The sequence below is a fragment of the Neolamprologus brichardi genome, chromosome 18, assembly GCF_056152115.1.
Source record: "Neolamprologus brichardi isolate AB-2024 chromosome 18, ASM5615211v1, whole genome shotgun sequence".
Classification (NCBI taxonomy): domain Eukaryota; kingdom Metazoa; phylum Chordata; class Actinopteri; order Cichliformes; family Cichlidae; genus Neolamprologus; species Neolamprologus brichardi.
The window spans coordinates 23,318,763-23,341,910 of record NC_142121.1 but is presented as its reverse complement, the minus strand read 5'-3'; the positions used below and the strand labels follow the sequence as shown (position 1 = coordinate 23,341,910).

Below are 23,148 nucleotides of genomic sequence, written 5' to 3'. Positions count from 1 at the left end.
GTGTCAGACAGCTAATTACCTCCTGTGGTGTGATCTGAAGATGGTCCAGTATTGATGGTAGGAGTGGAGCCACTCTGTCTTGTCCAATCAAAAGCATCAGTTATCATCTGATTCCACTGACATAAATCTTGCTCAAAATCACAGTGGATCTGACATGCTGTTAAAAAAACACAGAAAGAAATATGATTACATCATTGATACAGTCATTTTAGATATCACATAATGGATTTGTAAACCAGAATAAACTAAAATGGGAAACAAGAGCTGCTGTAAAATTATTACTATACCTGGCTGCAGAGGTGGCCGGTTATCTGGAGCTTCAGTAATATTGTTCTTATTAATTAGGTTGGTTGTTTCCTCCACTACGGGAGGGACAGTGATATTTATTATCGGTGGTTGGAAGGTAGCAGTGAGCATAGGAGGCTGTGGAGCTGCAGTGGTTTGGACAGGGACACTTGGGGGCGCTGTGGTATTAAGACCAGGTCTAGCTGGTTGTCTTGTAATTCCACCTACCAGATCTGCAACAGTTTAACAATGTTATTAAGTGTCTGCATAGAAAGTTGGACACAGCTTTTCAAACCTGGTAAAGTATATTTTGTTTTTATATATCTTCATCTTACCTAAGCAGCGGCCCCGATAAAGCTTCAAATCATCTATGGCCACATCTGACTCATCATTGGATCCTCTGCGCCCCTCAATAATGATCTAAATGATAAAATTCAATTGAATGATATGTTTGCAGGATACTTTTTTATAACTAGAAAGCAGGCCACACTCCATGGTTTGAAATAAGTCACCTGAAAAGGTGTGGTTGGTTCAATGTCCACTTGAGCCAGGTGCCACATATTTCCTTGGTCATTCTGCTTCCTCCAAATCTGATTGGCTATTCTGTTTTGGAGCAGGTAAACATGGAGGCCCATTGTATCTGCTGAGCCATACATATGGTACCAGAACTGCAGACACTGAGGTCCAGAGTCAGAGCACTCAGAGCTGATGAGACGAGCTGTGTCTCCATACGATGCACTGTTGGCTTCAATGTAAAGATAGTGGCCACCTGAACGGGGACATACAATCAGTAAGTTAAAGATATGCTTTTAGGCAATAACACTGAGAATAAATAAGTACAGAAGTTAATTTACAAGCCATTTGCACTTGTTGCTAAAACTGCCTCTTAAAGCTTTTCATACTGAAAGGAAAAAAAACAAAAAACAAAAAACAAATCACCAAACTGGCTTTAATGGTGTGAATGTTTTATTCGGGAAGTTTAACACTATATAACCTCAGTATATTAACTTTATTTGCCCTATGTCAGAAAGCTAATTACCTCCTGTGGTGTGATCTGTAGAAGGTCCTGTATTGATAGTAGGAGTGGAGCCACTGTTTCTTGTCCAATCAAAAGCATCTGTGATCAACTGATTCCACTGACATAAATCTTGCTCAAAATTACAGTGGAATTGGCACACTGTTCAAAAAAGAAAAAATATGATTATATAAGGCATAGAATAATTCTAGACATAAAATATCCATCCATCCATTCTCTTCCTCTTATCCTTATCAGGGGTGGGGAACTGGAGCCTAACTGAGCTCCCATTGGGTGAGAAGCAGGGTACACACTGGACAGGTCACCATTATATTGCAGGGCTAATACAGACAGACAACCATTTGCACTCACATTCACACCTATAGGAAATTTACAATCACCAATTAACCTAACCCCACTAACTGCATGTCTTTGGGCTGTAGAAAGAAGCCACAGTACCCCGAGAGAACCCACACAAACATGGGGAGAACATGCAAACTGCACACAGAAAGGTGTGTTGGAGTCAAACTCATGACTTTTATGTAGTGAGTCAACGGTGCTAGCCACCACCCCACACTGCTGCACAAATAATGGATGTGTAAAATATTATCTGTTAGAGTATAAATGGGACGTTGAAGTGTTACTGTGAAATTATTACTATACCTGGCTGCAGAGGTGTCCCGCTATCTATTATCGCTGGTTGGAAGGTAGCAGTGACCATAGGAGGCTGTGGAGCTGCAGTGGATTGGACAGGGACAGTTGGGGGCGCCATGGTATTAAGACCAGGTCTAGCTGGTTGTGTTGTAATTCCACCTACCAGATCTGCAACAGTTTAACAATGTTATTAAGTGTCTACATAGAAAGTTGGTCACAGATTTTCAAATCTGGTAAAGTATATTTTGTTTTTTATATATCTTCATCTTACCTAAGCAGCGGCCCCGATAAAGCTTCAAATCATCTATGGCCACATCTGACTCATCATTGGATCCTCTGCGCCCCTCAATAATGATCTAAATGATAAAATTCAATTGAATGATATGTTTGCAGGAAAATTTTTATAACTAGAAAGCAGGCCACACTCCATGGTTTGAAATAAGTCACCTGAAAAGGTGTGGTTGGTTCAATGTCCACTTGAGCCAGGTGCCACATATTTCCTTGGTCATTCTGCTTCCTCCACATCTGATTGGCTATTCTGTTTTGGAGCAGGTAAACATGGAGGCCCATTGTATCTGCTGAGCCATACATATGGTACCAGAACTGCAGACACTGAGGTCCAGAGTCAGAGCACTCAGAGCTGATGAGACGAGCTGTGTCTCCATACGATGCACTGTTTGCTTCAATGTAAAGATAGTGGCCACCTGAACGGGGACATACAATCAGTAAGTTAAAGATATGCTTTTAGGCAATAACACAGAATAAATAAGTACAGAAGTTAATTTACAAGCCATTTGCACTTGTTGCTAAAACTGCCTCTTAAAGCTTTTCATACTGAAAGGAAAAAAACAAAAAACAAAAAACAAATCACCAAACTGGCTTTAATGGTGTGAATGTTTTATTCGGGAAGTTTAACACTATATAACCTCAGTATATTAACTTTATTTGCCCTATGTCAGAAAGCTAATTACCTCCTGTGGTGTGATCTGTAGAAGGTCCTGTATTGATAGTAGGAGTGGAGCCACTGTTTCTTGTCCAATCAAAAGCATCTGTGATCAACTGATTCCACTGACATAAATCTTGCTCAAAATTACAGTGGAATTGGCACACTGTTCAAAAAAGAAAAAATATGATTATATAAGGCATAGAATAATTCTAGACATAAAATATCCATCCATCCATTCTCTTCCTCTTATCCTTATCAGGGGTGGGGAACTGGAGCCTAACTGAGCTCCCATTGGGTGAGAAGCAGGGTACACACTGGACAGGTCACCATTATATTGCAGGGCTAATACAGACAGACAACCATTTGCACTCACATTCACACCTATAGGAAATTTACAATCACCAATTAACCTAACCCCACTAACTGCATGTCTTTGGGCTGTAGAAAGAAGCCACAGTACCCCGAGAGAACCCACACAAACATGGGGAGAACATGCAAACTGCACACAGAAAGGTGTGTTGGAGTCAAACTCATGACTTTTATGTAGTGAGTCAACGGTGCTAGCCACCACCCCACACTGCTGCACAAATAATGGATGTGTAAACTATTATCTGTTAGAGTATAAATGGGACATTGAAGTGTTACTGTGAAATTATTACTATACCTGGCTGCAGAGGTGTCCGGCTTTCTATTATCGCTGGTTGGAAGGTAGTAGTGACCATAGGAGGCTGTGGAGCTGCAGTGGATTGGACAGGGACACTTGGGGGCGCCATGGTATTAAGATCAGGTCTAGCTGATTGTCTTGTAATTCCACCTACCAGATTTGCAACAGTTTAACAGTGTTATTAAGTGTCTGCATAGAAAGTGAGAAACACCTTTCCAAACCAATAATGGTATGTTATGATATATAAACCTTTTACCTAAGCAGCGGCCCTGATAAAGCTTCAAATCATCTATGGCCACATCTGACTCATCATTGGATCCTCTGCGCCCCTCAATAATGATCTAAATGATAAAATTCAATTGAATGATATGTTTGCAGGAAAATTTTTATAACTAGAAAGTAGGGGTGCAACGATACAACAAAATTCACGGTTCGGTTCGATACTTTGGTGTCACGGTTCGATATTTTTTCGATACAAAAAAAATGTTCATGCCTTTTTATTAATTTGTCATTTATTAAATTTTCACGGCACATTCTGCACCACATCTCTGTGCGTTCATCATTTGTTTGAAGCCAGCTCACCTCCTGCAACCACTTTTCCGAGAATACGTGCTTCTTTTGTGGTTCGGACTCCTTCTGACATTTCTTTGGAGGTGGAGGAACATCACAGTAATTGCTTAAAGGAGCTTCTTCGACATCTTTAAGAGTTCTAAACAAATGTCTGTCCTCCTCCTGAAAATCTTATGTACGCAAACACGCGTTGCAACTTCTTAACTTGTGCGGGTTTTTATTTTGACAGCGAATGCGCACCTGCGGACCACTTATGTGCAGCCCTGGTTATTTAGCTCGTCATATTGCAGCCACAGAAATTCTTTTGTCCATGAAACCATAAAGCTGCACTTTCTTTTTGACTTATAGTCTGATTTGTCATAACCTTTCCGTTTTGTCACTTCTTCACCCTGACCTGTCTTATTTGGCTCAGCAGAACTAAAATATATATCCTGCTGCTTTTACACACGCACTAACATAACGCTCAGCGATTCTCTGCGCGATCAACCTCTCACATGTTTAAGCTGCAGGAGATTTCACTTGTCATGTTTGCATAGTAAGCTAACGATTGATAAGACGATGTCAGAGGAATTGGTGCGCAAATTATTATCACTCACCAATCAGTACTGTCGCTTTCTATACACAGTTCACGCGATTGCAAAGTGAAAGCAAAAAACAAGCGCAAATTCAAACGCGATTTCAGTATGTCACATATTGACAGTGGCCGATGCCAATGACATAATTACCCAGCTACATTTCCGAAAGAATGCAAAAGCATTGACATATATTTTTCCTTCCTACGATAGGCCGACGGGCAGGGCAGAGATAGATTTTGGTAGCCCGACTGGAAAAAAGCCCCAGGACGTCGGGCTAGCGATTTTGCGAGCCCTGTATCTGATTGAGGAATCACTCATCTTTGGAAAAGAGAGTTTATTATGGAGAAATGTCTCTTTCCAAAATAAAAGCTATACTATACGCTTCTTCTGGGCTATATTCTCAGCAGCATATTAAACATATCAGGTCCCCATAAGGAGAATCATGTGCTAACGGCTGTCTAAATGACTCGGGTAAAGTTTGTAGCATGCGTGCTTGTTTTTGTCTGCTTCCACTTGTCTTTGCACTAGGATGATGTCGGAGTAAATGTGCAGTCATATTGGTTGTGTTCCCACTAGTGCTGTCAGCGTTAATCTGAAATGACGTTAAGGTCACAACAGCAAATCTCCGTTAACGAGCTACCGCGGATCGCCTCATGAGTGGGGCTGGAAGACGTCAACACATTAACGAGCTAACTGCGCTAACACACTAGTTCCCACCAATTGAGCATTGCTGGCACATCCAACATACTGTTTTACTTTTGTCCATGACACGCTTACCTTCAGGGTCATAGTCACATGAAAACCAAAATAGTTCCAAACGCCAGATCTGAATGAGGGTGGGGGAGGTTCAATTTGCCATGTTGCAACGACCTTAACTTCTGTCTAGCTAGCTTGCCCTGCGCTCAGTGAATCTGTGTTCGACTACTCCGCCTAGGCTGCACTGTCGAGCGCAGATCCACTGAGCGCTCAACACAGACAGCATCGTCAGAAGGAAAGTTGATAAAATAAATTAAAAATGTTGTATTGTTCGATACATATGCGTACCGAACCGAAAGCACTGTATCGAACGGTTCGATATCGATACGAGTATCGTTGCACCCCTACTAGAAAGCAGGCCACACTCCATGGTTTGAAATAAGTCACCTGAAAAGGTGTGGTTGGTTCAATGTCCACTTGAGCCAGGTGCCACATATTTCCTTGGTCATTCTGCTTCCTCCAAATCTGATTGGCTATTCTGTTTTGGAGCAGGTAAACATGGAGGCCCATTGTATCTGCTGAGCCATACATATGGTACCAGAACTGCAGACACTGAGGTCCAGAGTCAGAGCACTCAGAGCTGATGAGACGAGCTGTGTCTCCATACGATGCACTGTTGGCTTCAATGTAAAGATAGTGGCCACCTGAACGGGGACATACAATCAGTAAGTTAAAGATATGCTTTTAGGCAATAACACTGAGAATAAATAAGTACAGAAGTTAATTTACAAGCCATTTGCACTTGTTGCTAAAACTGCCTCTTAAAGCTTTTCATACTGAAAGGGAAAAAAAACAAAAAACAAAAAACAAATCACCAAACTGGCTTTAATGGTGTGAATGTTTTATTCGGGAAGTTTAACACTATATAACCTCAGTATATTAACTTTATTTGCCCTATGTCAGAAAGCTAATTACCTCCTGTGGTGTGATCTGTAGAAGGTCCTGTATTGATAGTAGGAGTGGAGCCACTGTTTCTTGTCCAATCAAAAGCATCTGTGATCATCTGATTCCACTGACATAAATCTTGCTCAAAATTACAGTGGAATTGGCACACTGTTCAAAAAAGAAAAAATATGATTATATAAGGCATAGAATAATTCTAGACATAAAATATCCATCCATCCATTCTCTTCCTCTTATCCTTATCAGGGGTGGGGAACTGGAGCCTAACTGAGCTCCCATTGGGTGAGAAGCAGGGTACACACTGGACAGGTCACCATTATATTGCAGGGCTAATACAGACAGACAACCATTTGCACTCACATTCACACCTATAGGAAATTTACAATCACCAATTAACCTAACCCCACTAACTGCATGTCTTTGGGCTGTAGAAAGAAGCCACAGTACCCCGAGAGAACCCACACAAACATGGGGAGAACATGCAAACTGCACACAGAAAGGTGTGTTGGAGTCAAACTCATGACTTTTATGTAGTGAGTCAACGGTGCTAGCCACCACCCCACACTGCTGCACAAATAATGGATGTGTAAACTATTATCTGTTAGAGTATAAATGGGACGTTGAAGTGTTACTGTGAAATTATTACTATACCTGGCTGCAGAGGTGTCCCGCTATCTATTATCGCTGGTTGGAAGGTAGCAGTGACCATAGGAGGCTGTGGAGCTGCAGTGGATTGGACAGGGACAGTTGGGGGCGCCATGGTATTAAGACCAGGTCTAGCTGGTTGTGTTGTAATTCCACCTACCAGATCTGCAACAGTTTAACAATGTTATTAAGTGTCTACATAGAAAGTTGGTCACAGATTTTCAAATCTGGTAAAGTATATTTTGTTTTTTATATATCTTCATCTTACCTAAGCAGCGGCCCCGATAAAGCTTCAAATCATCTATGGCCACATCTGACTCATCATTGGATCCTCTGCGCCCCTCAATAATGATCTAAATGATAAAATTCAATTGAATGATATGTTTGCAGGAAAATTTTTATAACTAGAAAGCAGGCCACACTCCATGGTTTGAAATAAGTCACCTGAAAAGGTGTGGTTGGTTCAATGTCCACTTGAGCCAGGTGCCACATATTTCCTTGGTCATTCTGCTTCCTCCACATCTGATTGGCTATTCTGTTTTGGAGCAGGTAAACATGGAGGCCCATTGTATCTGCTGAGCCATACATATGGTACCAGAACTGCAGACACTGAGGTCCAGAGTCAGAGCACTCAGAGCTGATGAGACGAGCTGTGTCTCCATACGATGCACTGTTTGCTTCAATGTAAAGATAGTGGCCACCTGAACGGGGACATACAATCAGTAAGTTAAAGATATGCTTTTAGGCAATAACACAGAATAAATAAGTACAGAAGTTAATTTACAAGCCATTTGCACTTGTTGCTAAAACTGCCTCTTAAAGCTTTTCATACTGAAAGGAAAAAAACAAAAAACAAAAAACAAATCACCAAACTGGCTTTAATGGTGTGAATGTTTTATTCGGGAAGTTTAACACTATATAACCTCAGTATATTAACTTTATTTGCCCTATGTCAGAAAGCTAATTACCTCCTGTGGTGTGATCTGTAGAAGGTCCTGTATTGATAGTAGGAGTGGAGCCACTGTTTCTTGTCCAATCAAAAGCATCTGTGATCAACTGATTCCACTGACATAAATCTTGCTCAAAATTACAGTGGAATTGGCACACTGTTCAAAAAAGAAAAAATATGATTATATAAGGCATAGAATAATTCTAGACATAAAATATCCATCCATCCATTCTCTTCCTCTTATCCTTATCAGGGGTGGGGAACTGGAGCCTAACTGAGCTCCCATTGGGTGAGAAGCAGGGTACACACTGGACAGGTCACCATTATATTGCAGGGCTAATACAGACAGACAACCATTTGCACTCACATTCACACCTATAGGAAATTTACAATCACCAATTAACCTAACCCCACTAACTGCATGTCTTTGGGCTGTAGAAAGAAGCCACAGTACCCCGAGAGAACCCACACAAACATGGGGAGAACATGCAAACTGCACACAGAAAGGTGTGTTGGAGTCAAACTCATGACTTTTATGTAGTGAGTCAACGGTGCTAGCCACCACCCCACACTGCTGCACAAATAATGGATGTGTAAACTATTATCTGTTAGAGTATAAATGGGACATTGAAGTGTTACTGTGAAATTATTACTATACCTGGCTGCAGAGGTGTCCGGCTTTCTATTATCGCTGGTTGGAAGGTAGTAGTGACCATAGGAGGCTGTGGAGCTGCAGTGGATTGGACAGGGACACTTGGGGGCGCCATGGTATTAAGATCAGGTCTAGCTGATTGTCTTGTAATTCCACCTACCAGATTTGCAACAGTTTAACAGTGTTATTAAGTGTCTGCATAGAAAGTGAGAAACACCTTTCCAAACCAATAATGGTATGTTATGATATATAAACCTTTTACCTAAGCAGCGGCCCTGATAAAGCTTCAAATCATCTATGGCCACATCTGACTCATCATTGGATCCTCTGCGCCCCTCAATAATGATCTAAATGATAAAATTCAATTGAATGATATGTTTGCAGGAAAATTTTTATAACTAGAAAGTAGGGGTGCAACGATACAACAAAATTCACGGTTCGGTTCGATACTTTGGTGTCACGGTTCGATATTTTTTCGATACAAAAAAAATGTTCATGCCTTTTTATTAATTTGTCATTTATTAAATTTTCACGGCACATTCTGCACCACATCTCTGTGCGTTCATCATTTGTTTGAAGCCAGCTCACCTCCTGCAACCACTTTTCCGAGAATACGTGCTTCTTTTGTGGTTCGGACTCCTTCTGACATTTCTTTGGAGGTGGAGGAACATCACAGTAATTGCTTAAAGGAGCTTCTTCGACATCTTTAAGAGTTCTAAACAAATGTCTGTCCTCCTCCTGAAAATCTTATGTACGCAAACACGCGTTGCAACTTCTTAACTTGTGCGGGTTTTTATTTTGACAGCGAATGCGCACCTGCGGACCACTTATGTGCAGCCCTGGTTATTTAGCTCGTCATATTGCAGCCACAGAAATTCTTTTGTCCATGAAACCATAAAGCTGCACTTTCTTTTTGACTTATAGTCTGATTTGTCATAACCTTTCCGTTTTGTCACTTCTTCACCCTGACCTGTCTTATTTGGCTCAGCAGAACTAAAATATATATCCTGCTGCTTTTACACACGCACTAACATAACGCTCAGCGATTCTCTGCGCGATCAACCTCTCACATGTTTAAGCTGCAGGAGATTTCACTTGTCATGTTTGCATAGTAAGCTAACGATTGATAAGACGATGTCAGAGGAATTGGTGCGCAAATTATTATCACTCACCAATCAGTACTGTCGCTTTCTATACACAGTTCACGCGATTGCAAAGTGAAAGCAAAAAACAAGCGCAAATTCAAACGCGATTTCAGTATGTCACATATTGACAGTGGCCGATGCCAATGACATAATTACCCAGCTACATTTCCGAAAGAATGCAAAAGCATTGACATATATTTTTCCTTCCTACGATAGGCCGACGGGCAGGGCAGAGATAGATTTTGGTAGCCCGACTGGAAAAAAGCCCCAGGACGTCGGGCTAGCGATTTTGCGAGCCCTGTATCTGATTGAGGAATCACTCATCTTTGGAAAAGAGAGTTTATTATGGAGAAATGTCTCTTTCCAAAATAAAAGCTATACTATACGCTTCTTCTGGGCTATATTCTCAGCAGCATATTAAACATATCAGGTCCCCATAAGGAGAATCATGTGCTAACGGCTGTCTAAATGACTCGGGTAAAGTTTGTAGCATGCGTGCTTGTTTTTGTCTGCTTCCACTTGTCTTTGCACTAGGATGATGTCGGAGTAAATGTGCAGTCATATTGGTTGTGTTCCCACTAGTGCTGTCAGCGTTAATCTGAAATGACGTTAAGGTCACAACAGCAAATCTCCGTTAACGAGCTACCGCGGATCGCCTCATGAGTGGGGCTGGAAGACGTCAACACATTAACGAGCTAACTGCGCTAACACACTAGTTCCCACCAATTGAGCATTGCTGGCACATCCAACATACTGTTTTACTTTTGTCCATGACACGCTTACCTTCAGGGTCATAGTCACATGAAAACCAAAATAGTTCCAAACGCCAGATCTGAATGAGGGTGGGGGAGGTTCAATTTGCCATGTTGCAACGACCTTAACTTCTGTCTAGCTAGCTTGCCCTGCGCTCAGTGAATCTGTGTTCGACTACTCCGCCTAGGCTGCACTGTCGAGCGCAGATCCACTGAGCGCTCAACACAGACAGCATCGTCAGAAGGAAAGTTGATAAAATAAATTAAAAATGTTGTATTGTTCGATACATATGCGTACCGAACCGAAAGCACTGTATCGAACGGTTCGATATCGATACGAGTATCGTTGCACCCCTACTAGAAAGCAGGCCACACTCCATGGTTTGAAATAAGTCACCTGAAAAGGTGTGGTTGGTTCAATGTCCACTTGAGCCAGGTGCCACATATTTCCTTGGTCATTCTGCTTCCTCCAAATCTGATTGGCTATTCTGTTTTGGAGCAGGTAAACATGGAGGCCCATTGTATCTGCTGAGCCATACATATGGTACCAGAACTGCAGACACTGAGGTCCAGAGTCAGAGCACTCAGAGCTGATGAGACGAGCTGTGTCTCCATACGATGCACTGTTGGCTTCAATGTAAAGATAGTGGCCACCTGAACGGGGACATACAATCAGTAAGTTAAAGATATGCTTTTAGGCAATAACACTGAGAATAAATAAGTACAGAAGTTAATTTACAAGCCATTTGCACTTGTTGCTAAAACTGCCTCTTAAAGCTTTTCATACTGAAAGGGAAAAAAAACAAAAAACAAAAAACAAATCACCAAACTGGCTTTAATGGTGTGAATGTTTTATTCGGGAAGTTTAACACTATATAACCTCAGTATATTAACTTTATTTGCCCTATGTCAGAAAGCTAATTACCTCCTGTGGTGTGATCTGTAGAAGGTCCTGTATTGATAGTAGGAGTGGAGCCACTGTTTCTTGTCCAATCAAAAGCATCTGTGATCATCTGATTCCACTGACATAAATCTTGCTCAAAATTACAGTGGAATTGGCACACTGTTCAAAAAAGGAAAAATATGATTATATAAGGCATAGAATAATTCTAGACATAAAATATCCATCAATCCATTCTCTTCCTCTTATCCTTATCAGGGGTGGGGAACTGGAGCCTAACTGAGCTCCCATTGGGTGAGAAGCAGGGTACTCACTGGACAGGTCACCATTATATATTGCAGGGCTAATACAGACAGACAACCATTTGCACTCACATTCACACCTATAGGAAATTTACAATCACCAATTAACCTAACCCCACTAACTGCATGTCTTTGGGCTGTAGAAAGAAGCCACAGTACCCCGAGAGAACCCACACAAACATGGGGAGAACATGCAAACTGCACACAGAAAGGTGTGTTGGAGTCAAACTCATGACTTTTATGTAGTGAGTCAACGGTGCTAGCCACCACCCCACACTGCTGCACAAATAATGGATGTGTAAACTATTATCTGTTAGAGTATAAATGGGACATTGAAGTGTTACTGTGAAATTATTACTATACCTGGCTGCAGAGGTGTCCCGCTATCTATTATCGCTGGTTGGAAGGTAGCAGTGACCATAGGAGGCTGTGGAGCTGCAGTGGATTGGACAGGGACACTTGGGGGCGCCATGGTATTAAGATCAGGTCTAGCTGATTGTCTTGTAATTCCACCTACCAGATTTGCAACAGTTTAACAGTGTTATTAAGTGTCTGCATAGAAAGTGAGAAACACCTTTCCAAACCAATAATGGTATGTTATGATATATAAACCTTTTACCTAAGCAGCGGCCCTGATAAAGCTTCAAATCATCTATGGCCACATCTGACTCATCATTGGATCCTCTGCGCCCCTCAATAATGATCTAAATGATAAAATTCAATTGAATGATATGTTTGCAGGAAAATTTTTATAACTAGAAAGTAGGGGTGCAACGATACAACAAAATTCACGGTTCGGTTCGATACTTTGGTGTCACGGTTCGATATTTTTTCGATACAAAAAAAATGTTCATGCCTTTTTATTAATTTGTCATTTATTAAATTTTCACGGCACATTCTGCACCACATCTCTGTGCGTTCATCATTTGTTTGAAGCCAGCTCACCTCCTGCAACCACTTTTCCGAGAATACGTGCTTCTTTTGTGGTTCGGACTCCTTCTGACATTTCTTTGGAGGTGGAGGAACATCACAGTAATTGCTTAAAGGAGCTTCTTCGACATCTTTAAGAGTTCTAAACAAATGTCTGTCCTCCTCCTGAAAATCTTATGTACGCAAACACGCGTTGCAACTTCTTAACTTGTGCGGGTTTTTATTTTGACAGCGAATGCGCACCTGCGGACCACTTATGTGCAGCCCTGGTTATTTAGCTCGTCATATTGCAGCCACAGAAATTCTTTTGTCCATGAAACCATAAAGCTGCACTTTCTTTTTGCCTTATAGTCTGATTTGTCATAACCTTTCCGTTTTGTCACTTCTTCACCCTGACCTGTCTTATTTGGCTCAGCAGAACTAAAATATATATCCTGCTGCTTTTACACACGCACTAACATAACGCTCAGCGATTCTCTGCGCGATCAACCTCTCACATGTTTAAGCTGCAGGAGATTTCACTTGTCATGTTTGCATAGTAAGCTAACGATTGATAAGACGATGTCAGAGGAATTGGTGCGCAAATTATTATCACTCACCAATCAGTACTGTCGCTTTCTATACACAGTTCACGCGATTGCAAAGTGAAAGCAAAAAACAAGCGCAAATTCAAACGCGATTTCAGTATGTCACATATTGACAGTGGCCGATGCCAATGACATAATTACCCAGCTACATTTCCGAAAGAATGCAAAAGCATTGACATATATTTTTCCTTCCTACGATAGGCCGACGGGCAGGGCAGAGATAGATTTTGGTAGCCCGACTGGAAAAAAGCCCCAGGACGTCGGGCTAGCGATTTTGCGAGCCCTGTATCTGATTGAGGAATCACTCATCTTTGGAAAAGAGAGTTTATTATGGAGAAATGTCTCTTTCCAAAATAAAAGCTATACTATACGCTTCTTCTGGGCTATATTCTCAGCAGCATATTAAACATATCAGGTCCCCATAAGGAGAATCATGTGCTAACGGCTGTCTAAATGACTCGGGTAAAGTTTGTAGCATGCGTGCTTGTTTTTGTCTGCTTCCACTTGTCTTTGCACTAGGATGATGTCGGAGTAAATGTGCAGTCATATTGGTTGTGTTCCCACTAGTGCTGTCAGCGTTAATCTGAAATGACGTTAAGGTCACAACAGCAAATCTCCGTTAACGAGCTACCGCGGATCGCCTCATGAGTGGGGCTGGAAGACGTCAACACATTAACGAGCTAACTGCGCTAACACACTAGTTCCCACCAATTGAGCATTGCTGGCACATCCAACATACTGTTTTACTTTTGTCCATGACACGCTTACCTTCAGGGTCATAGTCACATGAAAACCAAAATAGTTCCAAACGCCAGATCTGAATGAGGGTGGGGGAGGTTCAATTTGCCATGTTGCAACGACCTTAACTTCTGTCTAGCTAGCTTGCCCTGCGCTCAGTGAATCTGTGTTCGACTACTCCGCCTAGGCTGCACTGTCGAGCGCAGATCCACTGAGCGCTCAACACAGACAGCATCGTCAGAAGGAAAGTTGATAAAATAAATTAAAAATGTTGTATTGTTCGATACATATGCGTACCGAACCGAAAGCACTGTATCGAACGGTTCGATATCGATACGAGTATCGTTGCACCCCTACTAGAAAGCAGGCCACACTCCATGGTTTGAAATAAGTCACCTGAAAAGGTGTGGTTGGTTCAATGTCCACTTGAGCCAGGTGCCACATATTTCCTTGGTCATTCTGCTTCCTCCAAATCTGATTGGCTATTCTGTTTTGGAGCAGGTAAACATGGAGGCCCATTGTATCTGCTGAGCCATACATATGGTACCAGAACTGCAGACACTGAGGTCCAGAGTCAGAGCACTCAGAGCTGATGAGACGAGCTGTGTCTCCATACGATGCACTGTTGGCTTCAATGTAAAGATAGTGGCCACCTGAACGGGGACATACAATCAGTAAGTTAAAGATATGCTTTTAGGCAATAACACTGAGAATAAATAAGTACAGAAGTTAATTTACAAGCCATTTGCACTTGTTGCTAAAACTGCCTCTTAAAGCTTTTCATACTGAAAGGGAAAAAAAACAAAAAACAAAAAACAAATCACCAAACTGGCTTTAATGGTGTGAATGTTTTATTCGGGAAGTTTAACACTATATAACCTCAGTATATTAACTTTATTTGCCCTATGTCAGAAAGCTAATTACCTCCTGTGGTGTGATCTGTAGAAGGTCCTGTATTGATAGTAGGAGTGGAGCCACTGTTTCTTGTCCAATCAAAAGCATCTGTGATCATCTGATTCCACTGACATAAATCTTGCTCAAAATTACAGTGGAATTGGCACACTGTTCAAAAAAGAAAAAATATGATTATATAAGGCATAGAATAATTCTAGACATAAAATATCCATCAATCCATTCTCTTCCTCTTATCCTTATCAGGGGTGGGGAACTGGAGCCTAACTGAGCTCCCATTGGGTGAGAAGCAGGGTACTCACTGGACAGGTCACCATTATATATTGCAGGGCTAATACAGACAGACAACCATTTGCACTCACATTCACACCTATAGGAAATTTACAATCACCAATTAACCTAACCCCACTAACTGCATGTCTTTGGGCTGTAGAAAGAAGCCACAGTACCCCGAGAGAACCCACACAAACATGGGGAGAACATGCAAACTGCACACAGAAAGGTGTGTTGGAGTCAAACTCATGACTTTTATGTAGTGAGTCAACGGTGCTAGCCACCACCCCACACTGCTGCACAAATAATGGATGTATAAAATATTATCTGTTAGAGTATAAATGGGACATTGAAGTGTTACTGTGAAATTATTACTATACCTGGCTGCAGAGGTGTCCCGCTATCTATTATCGCTGGTTGGAAGGTAGCAGTGACCATAGGAGGCTGTGGAGCTGCAGTGGATTGGACAGGGACAGTTGGGGGCGCCATGGTATTAAGACCAGGTCTAGCTGGTTGTGTTGTAATTCCACCTACCAGATCTGCAACAGTTTAACAATGTTATTAAGTGTCTACATAGAAAGTTGGTCACAGATTTTCAAATCTGGTAAAGTATATTTTGTTTTTTATATATCTTCATCTTACCTAAGCAGCGGCCCCGATAAAGCTTCAAATCATCTATGGCCACATCTGACTCATCATTGGATCCTCTGCGCCCCTCAATAATGATCTAAATGATAAAATTCAATTGAATGATATGTTTGCAGGATACATTTTTATAACTAGAAAGCAGGCCACACTCCATGGTTTGAAATAAGTCACCTGAAAAGGTGTGGTTGGTTCAATGTCCACTTGAGCCAGGTGCCACATATTTCCTTGGTCATTCTGCTTCCTCCAAATCTGATTGGCTATTCTGTTTTGGAGCAGGTAAACATGGAGGCCCATTGTATCTGCTGAGCCATACATATGGTACCAGAACTGCAGACACTGAGGTCCAGAGTCAGAGCACTCAGAGCTGATGAGACGAGCTGTGTCTCCATACGATGCACTGTTGGCTTCAATGTAAAGATAGTGGCCACCTGAACGGGGACATACAATCAGTAAGTTAAAGATATGCTTTTAGGCAATAACACTGAGAATAAATAAGTACAGAAGTTAATTTACAAGCCATTTGCACTTGTTGCTAAAACTGCCTCTTAAAGCTTTTCATACTGAAAGGAAAAAAACAAAAAACAAATCACCAAACTGGCTTTAATGGTGTGAATGTTTTATTCAGGAAGTTTAACACTATATAACCTCAGTATATTAACTTTATTTGCCCTATGTCAGAAAGCTAATTACCTCCTGTGGTGTGATCTGCAGAAGGTCCTGTATTGATAGTAGGAGTGGAGCCACTGTTTCTTGTCCAATCAAAAGCATCTGTGATCATCTGATTCCACTGACATAAATCTTGCTCAAAATTACAGTGGAATTGGCACACTGTTCAAAAAAGAAAAAATATGATTATATAAGGCATAGAATAATTCTAGACATAAAATATCCATCCATCCATTCTCTTCCTCTTATCCTTATCAGGGGTGGGGAACTGGAGCCTAACTGAGCTCCCATTGGGTGAGAAGCAGGGTACACACTGGACAGGTCACCATTATATTGCAGGGCTAATACAGACAGACAACCATTTGCACTCACATTCACACCTATAGGAAATTTACAATCACCAATTAACCTAACCCCACTAACTGCATGTCTTTGGGCTGTAGAAAGAAGCCACAGTACCCCGAGAGAACCCACACAAACATGGGGAGAACATGCAAACTGCACACAGAAAGGTGTGTTGGAGTCAAACTCATGACTTTTATGTAGTGAGTCAACGGTGCTAGCCACCACCCCACACTGCTGCACAAATAATGGATGTGTAAACTATTATCTGTTAGAGTATAAATTGGACATTGAAGTGTTACTGTGAAATTATTACTATACCTGGCTGCAGAGGTGTCCGGCTTTCTATTATCGCTGGTTGGAAGGTAGTAGTGAGCATAGGAGGCTGTGGAGCTGCAGTGGTTTGGACAGGGACACTTGGGGGTGCCATGGTATTAAGACCAAGTCTAGCTGATTGTGTTGTAATTCCACCTACCAGATTTGCAACAGTTTAACAGTGTTATTAAGTGTCTGCATAGAAAGTGAGAAACACCTTTCCAAACCAATAATGGTATGTTATGATATATAAACCTTTTACCTAAGCAGCGGCCCTGATAAAGCTTCAAATCATCTATGGCCACATCTGACTCATCATTGGATCCTCTGCGCCCCTCAATAATGATCTAAATGATAAAATTCAATTGAATGATATGTTTGCAGGATACATTTTTATAACTAGAAAGCAGGCCACACTCCATGGTTTGAAATAAGTCACCTGAAAAGGTGTGGTTGGTTCAATGTCCACTTGAGCCAGGTGCCACATATTTCCTTGGTCATTCTGCTTCCTCCAAATCTGATTGGCTATTCTGTTTTGGAGCAGGTAAACATGGAGGCCCATTGTATCTGCTGAGCCATACATATGGTACCAGAACTGCAGACACTGAGGTCCAGAGTCAGAGCACTCAGAGCTGATGAGACGAGCTGTGTCTCCATACGATGCACTGTTGGCTTCAATGTAAAGATAGTGGCCATCTAGAAAAGGTGATTGAAAACATTAAAGATATAATAATCTAAAGAATAACTCCACCGTTATATCATACCTTTAGATGTATTATGGTTTTATTAACTGTCAGTGTAAATTTTACATCAAATCTTACCACCAGTGTGGTCAGCAGAGGGGCCCGTCATTAAAGTGGGGGTAGAACCTCTTTGCCAGGTCCAGTCAAAAGCATCTGTAATCATCTGGTTCCAGCTACAAAGGTTGCTGTCAAAGTTACAGTCAAGATTGCAGACTAAAGGGAAACATTTGGAGAAAAGAAAATAGCATGAGTCACGAGATATTTGCTAAACTTCCTAAAAGTGAACCCTAGTTACCATTAGAATCTGCACACTCAGTGCATGAACAAGATGTCAATGTTAATTTTTAACTTATCATAAGGTTTTATGATGCAGAAACACATGGCTTGTAAAATATAACTTCCTGTGTATTTACTTTGGTGTAAGGGGAGCATTTCTGTAGTTGTAGTAGAAGGCTTAGTTCCACTTCCCAGGGCTGGAAAGCTACCTAAATAAAAACAACACTGACCTTTGGTAAACTCTGTCACATCAGTTATGCTAAAGAAGTTTATATCTTAAATGATTTACTTTCCAAACTGTTTACAACAGTATTGCATAGTTCCATATTTATTAAGCACCTACAGTTTGCTTTGCCTTTGTTACCTGAACATGAGCCAAAATGGACAGATATGTCATCTATGGCCACATCTGACTGATAATTAGAGCCTCGAATTCCTTCTATTATAATCTGAAAGGCATAAGAAGAAAATAGAATTCTAAATTAGAATATCAAGTCTTGATTTCCAGCAAGCCCTTCATACATTTCTTATGTTCATGTATTGTCAAACTCACTTGGAATGGACCAGAGACTTTGACATCAGCTCTTCCCAGATGCCATTCTGGTCCCTGGTTGTCCATCATGGACCAGAGCTTTGTTGCTTTACTGTCTTTCAGCAGGTAGATATTAAGAGCCATGGCTGTGGCTGAACCATACATATGGTACCAGAAATACAGGCAGAGTGGTCCGTTAAAATTACACGCCGAGCTCATCAAACGGGCAGAGTCTCCACGAGTTACACTGTCTCCCTCAAGGTACATGTAGAAACCAGCTATGGAAAAGTTGAAAATTACACATTAAGTATGAACAATGTTATGAAACCAACCAAAATAGACCCCAACCTCTAAAAAGGAAAAACAACAGAAGTAACAGACTGGTTTTACCTCCAGTGGTGTGGTCTTGGTTTGGACCTGTTAAATTTGTTGGTGTGGGTCCAGAGTGTTTTGTCCAATCAAAAGTGTCCTGCATAAGCTGCTCCCACCCACACAGATCTTTTTCAAAATTGCAGTTCAAGGGACAAACTATAGAAAGCAAAATGTAAATAATGGATGAAACAAACAAACAATGGAAATGCTGATTTACGAGTTAATAATAATTTCTGAGATACAGTGCTTTTAAACTTTGAAAAAACTTTAATATCCCATCTAATGTGTCGAAAGTTATACCTCAGATCAGCAAAAGAACTAAAATATATTTACACTTCTATTAAATATTGGCACATATAAAGCAAGCAAGCTTATTAGCTAAACTAATATTTGTTTTGAAATTGTTATTTGTAAACTGTATCACTTCACTTATTCAAACCAGTCCACAATAAACTTTTTAAACTGTGAATGCTCTTACAAGTTTGATCTGGTGTTGGAGAAGCAGTTGTTGGAGGAGCTGTTGAGGGAGAAAGGCCTTCTGAAATTGGATGAAAACACACACAGTTAACACAACCTATCTAGACATCCTACTGTATATTTACTTGTATGATAATAACAATGTCATCCTCATATTTGATGCAAATACCCACCACAGGCTGTGCCAGTCTGCCAGTTTGGAAGTTCAACTCCTGAAACCTGGCATGCTGTTGCATAGGACTTCAGAGATTCACAGAGTGTGTGTTGGTCGCCGCTTGTAGCACAGTAGTCATACACACAACTATTGAGGTAGATGCTTGGGTGAATGTGTTCATGACAGGGCATGAAACCACTGCCAAACAGCACTGAACACTCATTGTAGGCTGTATCCTTCTCATCCTTGTCACAGAGTCTTGGATTGTTTGGACGAGCTAAACATCTGAGAAAATTTAGATAAACAGAGATTAGTTACTTCTAGATTATACTGTACATGGGCGTAACTTTGTGCTGAACATTGAGGGGGTCAAGACCTCTATCTAAATAAATAAATAAATCTGGGTAAACTCCCAGATGATTAAACATGCAACTATCTTGCTGGTAATAACTGAAATGAATAAAGAAAATCAACAGCCTATCTATGCAAGATAATTCATAATTTTATTGGGGGGGGGGGGGGGGGGGGGTATATTAGCTGGGTCTGGTTATTGGGACATAACCCCCTTAGAAATTACGCCCCTGATACTGTGTAAAACATGTTGATGTAATTTTAAATAAATTACGATGCATAAAGAAAAATATATGCTAGTGTGTGTGAGCTTAGCACATTGGCTAGCCAAGGCACCAGGTTGTATTCACTCAAAAAAACAACTTTTCACCCTTAATATGCATGATGCGACCATGAAGAAGCTGAAACATATAAAACCAAAGGTTTATTTATTTAATCTTCAAGGAAAACGTGCTTTGTATAAATTGAATATATACAAATCAAGTAAATTTAATTTGACCAGATTCATTTCAACATTTTACATGGAATGTTTACATAATACGTAATTTAATTATTTAAAGTCAGCAGTTTCTGAAGAAATACGTGCTCCCTGCAGTTGTCTGACAAGCTGAGCAGATTTTTAGATGTTGGCTTGAAATAAAATACCTCCCTCTGTTGTGACTGAACTGCAAATCCTGCATGTGTGTCTATTTCATGATTTGCCGTGATAGCAGGTTGGGTTATTACGTTGGGAATGTAATGTAATAACCCCCACCCCGCCACAAAGACACTCAGAACCTGCTTAGATTACTAACATACAACAACAATGCTGGCATGCTCAGGCTTAGCAGGTGATGTTCACTGATTTTACTAAACATGTTATGTTGATTATTAGTATGAAAGAAAAAGCACAATTCAGGCTCATTGGAGTGAAACCACTGCCACTCTGCTGGTGCTAAAAAATGCAGTCATTTGACTAGCTTTTGTTTTTTTCAATACTATGCTGGTATATTTAGGTACAGAAGTGCCATACTGGTACCCAAATGTTTGCTGTTACTGTGTACAGTATTAAAATAACTCACTCAGAGTTGTTTGGGACCCTCCAGCTGTCACCAAACTCGAACGCTTCTGACACGTTTTGGCCTCCTGGAGTTACAAAGTCATCGTCCTGGTATCCAGAATAAGTACCACACAGTCCACACAGTTCATATTTGTAGTGCTCATCCACCTGCAGAAACAGTCTGTTCTCTCCATCTATCTGCATTTTGAGGCCAAAAGTTGTCTCCAAGATGATATGATTATTCTTCACATACACCCATACTGAGCCATATGTCCCGCTGGTGGAATACGGCAGTTGGACTTGCTTATAACTGACCTAAAGAAAGGACAGTCTTTTAATAATTGAACTTATTTTGCATGTTGTTTTACATACAGTAGAAATAATATTTTCTTGAAATAGTTAGTTAGGTTAGTGCTACCAGTGACCTACTAACTAACTAAAGTATAGCCGTTTAGCTTGCTTAAGTTCCAGGTTGTAAACAGCTGACTTCCTCTAACGATCTGACACAACAGTAACTGACCTCTAAAAACGTGAAAGTCACCTGCCACTGTGATTAATGAATTACAGGAGATAATGCAGAACAAAAGAAGTCCTTGTGCAGTAAAATGTAAGCTGTAAATAATCCCAGATCACTGTTCTTGAAAACAGCCCTGTCGAATTTAAAGGGGAAGAAATGTTTTCAGTGGTGTTAAAGAGAGAATTGCTTTCTTACATAGACCTCTCCGCTTTGATTCAAGATGAGATACAGATCCTCGACTTGGAGAGCCACGGCTTGAAGCTTGGATCTGGTGAAGTTCTGAAGGGGGGGATGGGTGTTGTGTCCAGATACTGTGAACTGGACTGAGCTTCCTCCACCACATGTGGTGGTCAATATGTAACTGCATCCCCCTTGAAAGTCATATGCCAGACCATCAAAGGTGATGTAGTGTGGATCACCGTACACACTGCAGGTGGTGGGTTTGAAAAGGAAGCAGCCTTTGACCCCATCTTTAACCTTACAGACTTCATTGTCTGCACATTGCATTTGAGTGCACTGCATATTGTTATTACCCATACACTGACACTGTTGCACACAATCTCCTTCCACCAGTGTTTCTCCTTTCTGCAGGCAGAACAGAGTTGTGTGAATAAATTACTGTGAAATTGAATATGTGAATAAGAAATTGTGTTGTGTTCATTTACCTCACTTACCTCATAGTGTTTTCCATTATACCAGCACCCGCAGTCTTCTGCTGGGACACACTTTTCCCCACTGAGTTTGAAGCCAGAATCACATTCACATCTTGCCTCACAGCTTCCACAGGAGCCAGCTATATCCAGGCTGGAGCACACCTCGGGACAGCCATGAGCACACGAGTTATAGTGGCTGTTCTCACCGCACTGTATGGCTGAGGGGATCCGAGAAAAAGACAGGAAAGAGTTCATGACCTTAACTGTTATCAGTTATTATTTGCCACTGTGCGCTCTATTTTGAAAAGGAGGAACAAAACAAAAGCAGGATTTAATAACGCAACATACGGCAGATTGTGGAGTTCCTCAACGTGGGTACTGCAATGCCAGCTTTATTGCAGATATCAATATAGACCTGTAGCGTCTCACATAGCACGGCTTGGTCACCATGAGTAGAACACATGTCAAACACGCAGCCTCTGATATAGCTGTCTGCCCCTACAACTGATAAGCAGTCAGCAAAGGGACCAGTAGTAGAGAATAAGCCTCCACAGTACAGCTCGCTGGCATACTCTGCCTCCTCCAGTGGGTCACACTGAGGGAATAGAATGGTTTCACAGGAAGAGGCAGTTTTCCCAGTCTGCCAGCTTTCAGCCAAAGCTGTTGCGGTTTGTGCATCGAGGTTCCTAAAGTCATCTTCTTTGAGGTGGTTAAAGTTGCCACACATGCCACAGACTTTATCAGAATAGGTTGATGGGAGGGTGACGTGGACCACACCAGTACTGTCAAATGAGACTGTAAGACCAAAAGTGGTTGCCAGCACAATAGTGGTAGGGGTGCTCCTGATGTTGACAGTGTCGCTGTTAAGGCTTAGTGGAAGCTTTCTCCAGATCCCATTAATCTGAAAAA

The 23,148-nt window shown here is 41.2% G+C and overlaps 1 protein-coding gene across 1 annotated transcript in view; it reads right to left on the bottom strand.

Moving 5' to 3' along the window:
• LOC102789372 (uncharacterized) overlaps positions 1-23,148 on the bottom strand; it is a 29,877-nt gene that overhangs the window by 3,956 nt on the left and 2,773 nt on the right. The window contains exons 7-34 of the mRNA XM_087832049.1: positions 22,588-23,140; positions 22,261-22,457; positions 21,782-22,171; positions 21,092-21,384; positions 19,699-19,964; positions 19,527-19,586; positions 19,067-19,204; positions 18,698-18,954; positions 18,509-18,593; positions 18,282-18,353; positions 17,947-18,081; positions 17,565-17,821; positions 17,388-17,472; positions 15,685-15,693; positions 8,621-8,770; positions 7,982-8,119; positions 7,458-7,714; positions 7,282-7,366; positions 7,020-7,178; positions 6,381-6,518; positions 5,853-6,109; positions 3,821-3,905; positions 3,565-3,723; positions 2,926-3,063; positions 798-1,054; positions 621-705; positions 288-518; positions 20-157 (exon numbers count right to left, since the gene is read on the bottom strand). Of these exons, the coding sequence (XP_087688175.1) occupies positions 20-157; positions 288-518; positions 621-705; positions 798-1,054; positions 2,926-3,063; positions 3,565-3,723; positions 3,821-3,905; positions 5,853-6,109; positions 6,381-6,518; positions 7,020-7,178; positions 7,282-7,366; positions 7,458-7,714; positions 7,982-8,119; positions 8,621-8,770; positions 15,685-15,693; positions 17,388-17,472; positions 17,565-17,821; positions 17,947-18,081; positions 18,282-18,353; positions 18,509-18,593; positions 18,698-18,954; positions 19,067-19,204; positions 19,527-19,586; positions 19,699-19,964; positions 21,092-21,384; positions 21,782-22,171; positions 22,261-22,457; positions 22,588-23,140 (5,074 nt within the window). The remainder of the gene's footprint in view (positions 1-19; positions 158-287; positions 519-620; positions 706-797; positions 1,055-2,925; positions 3,064-3,564; positions 3,724-3,820; positions 3,906-5,852; positions 6,110-6,380; positions 6,519-7,019; positions 7,179-7,281; positions 7,367-7,457; positions 7,715-7,981; positions 8,120-8,620; positions 8,771-15,684; positions 15,694-17,387; positions 17,473-17,564; positions 17,822-17,946; positions 18,082-18,281; positions 18,354-18,508; positions 18,594-18,697; positions 18,955-19,066; positions 19,205-19,526; positions 19,587-19,698; positions 19,965-21,091; positions 21,385-21,781; positions 22,172-22,260; positions 22,458-22,587; positions 23,141-23,148) is intronic.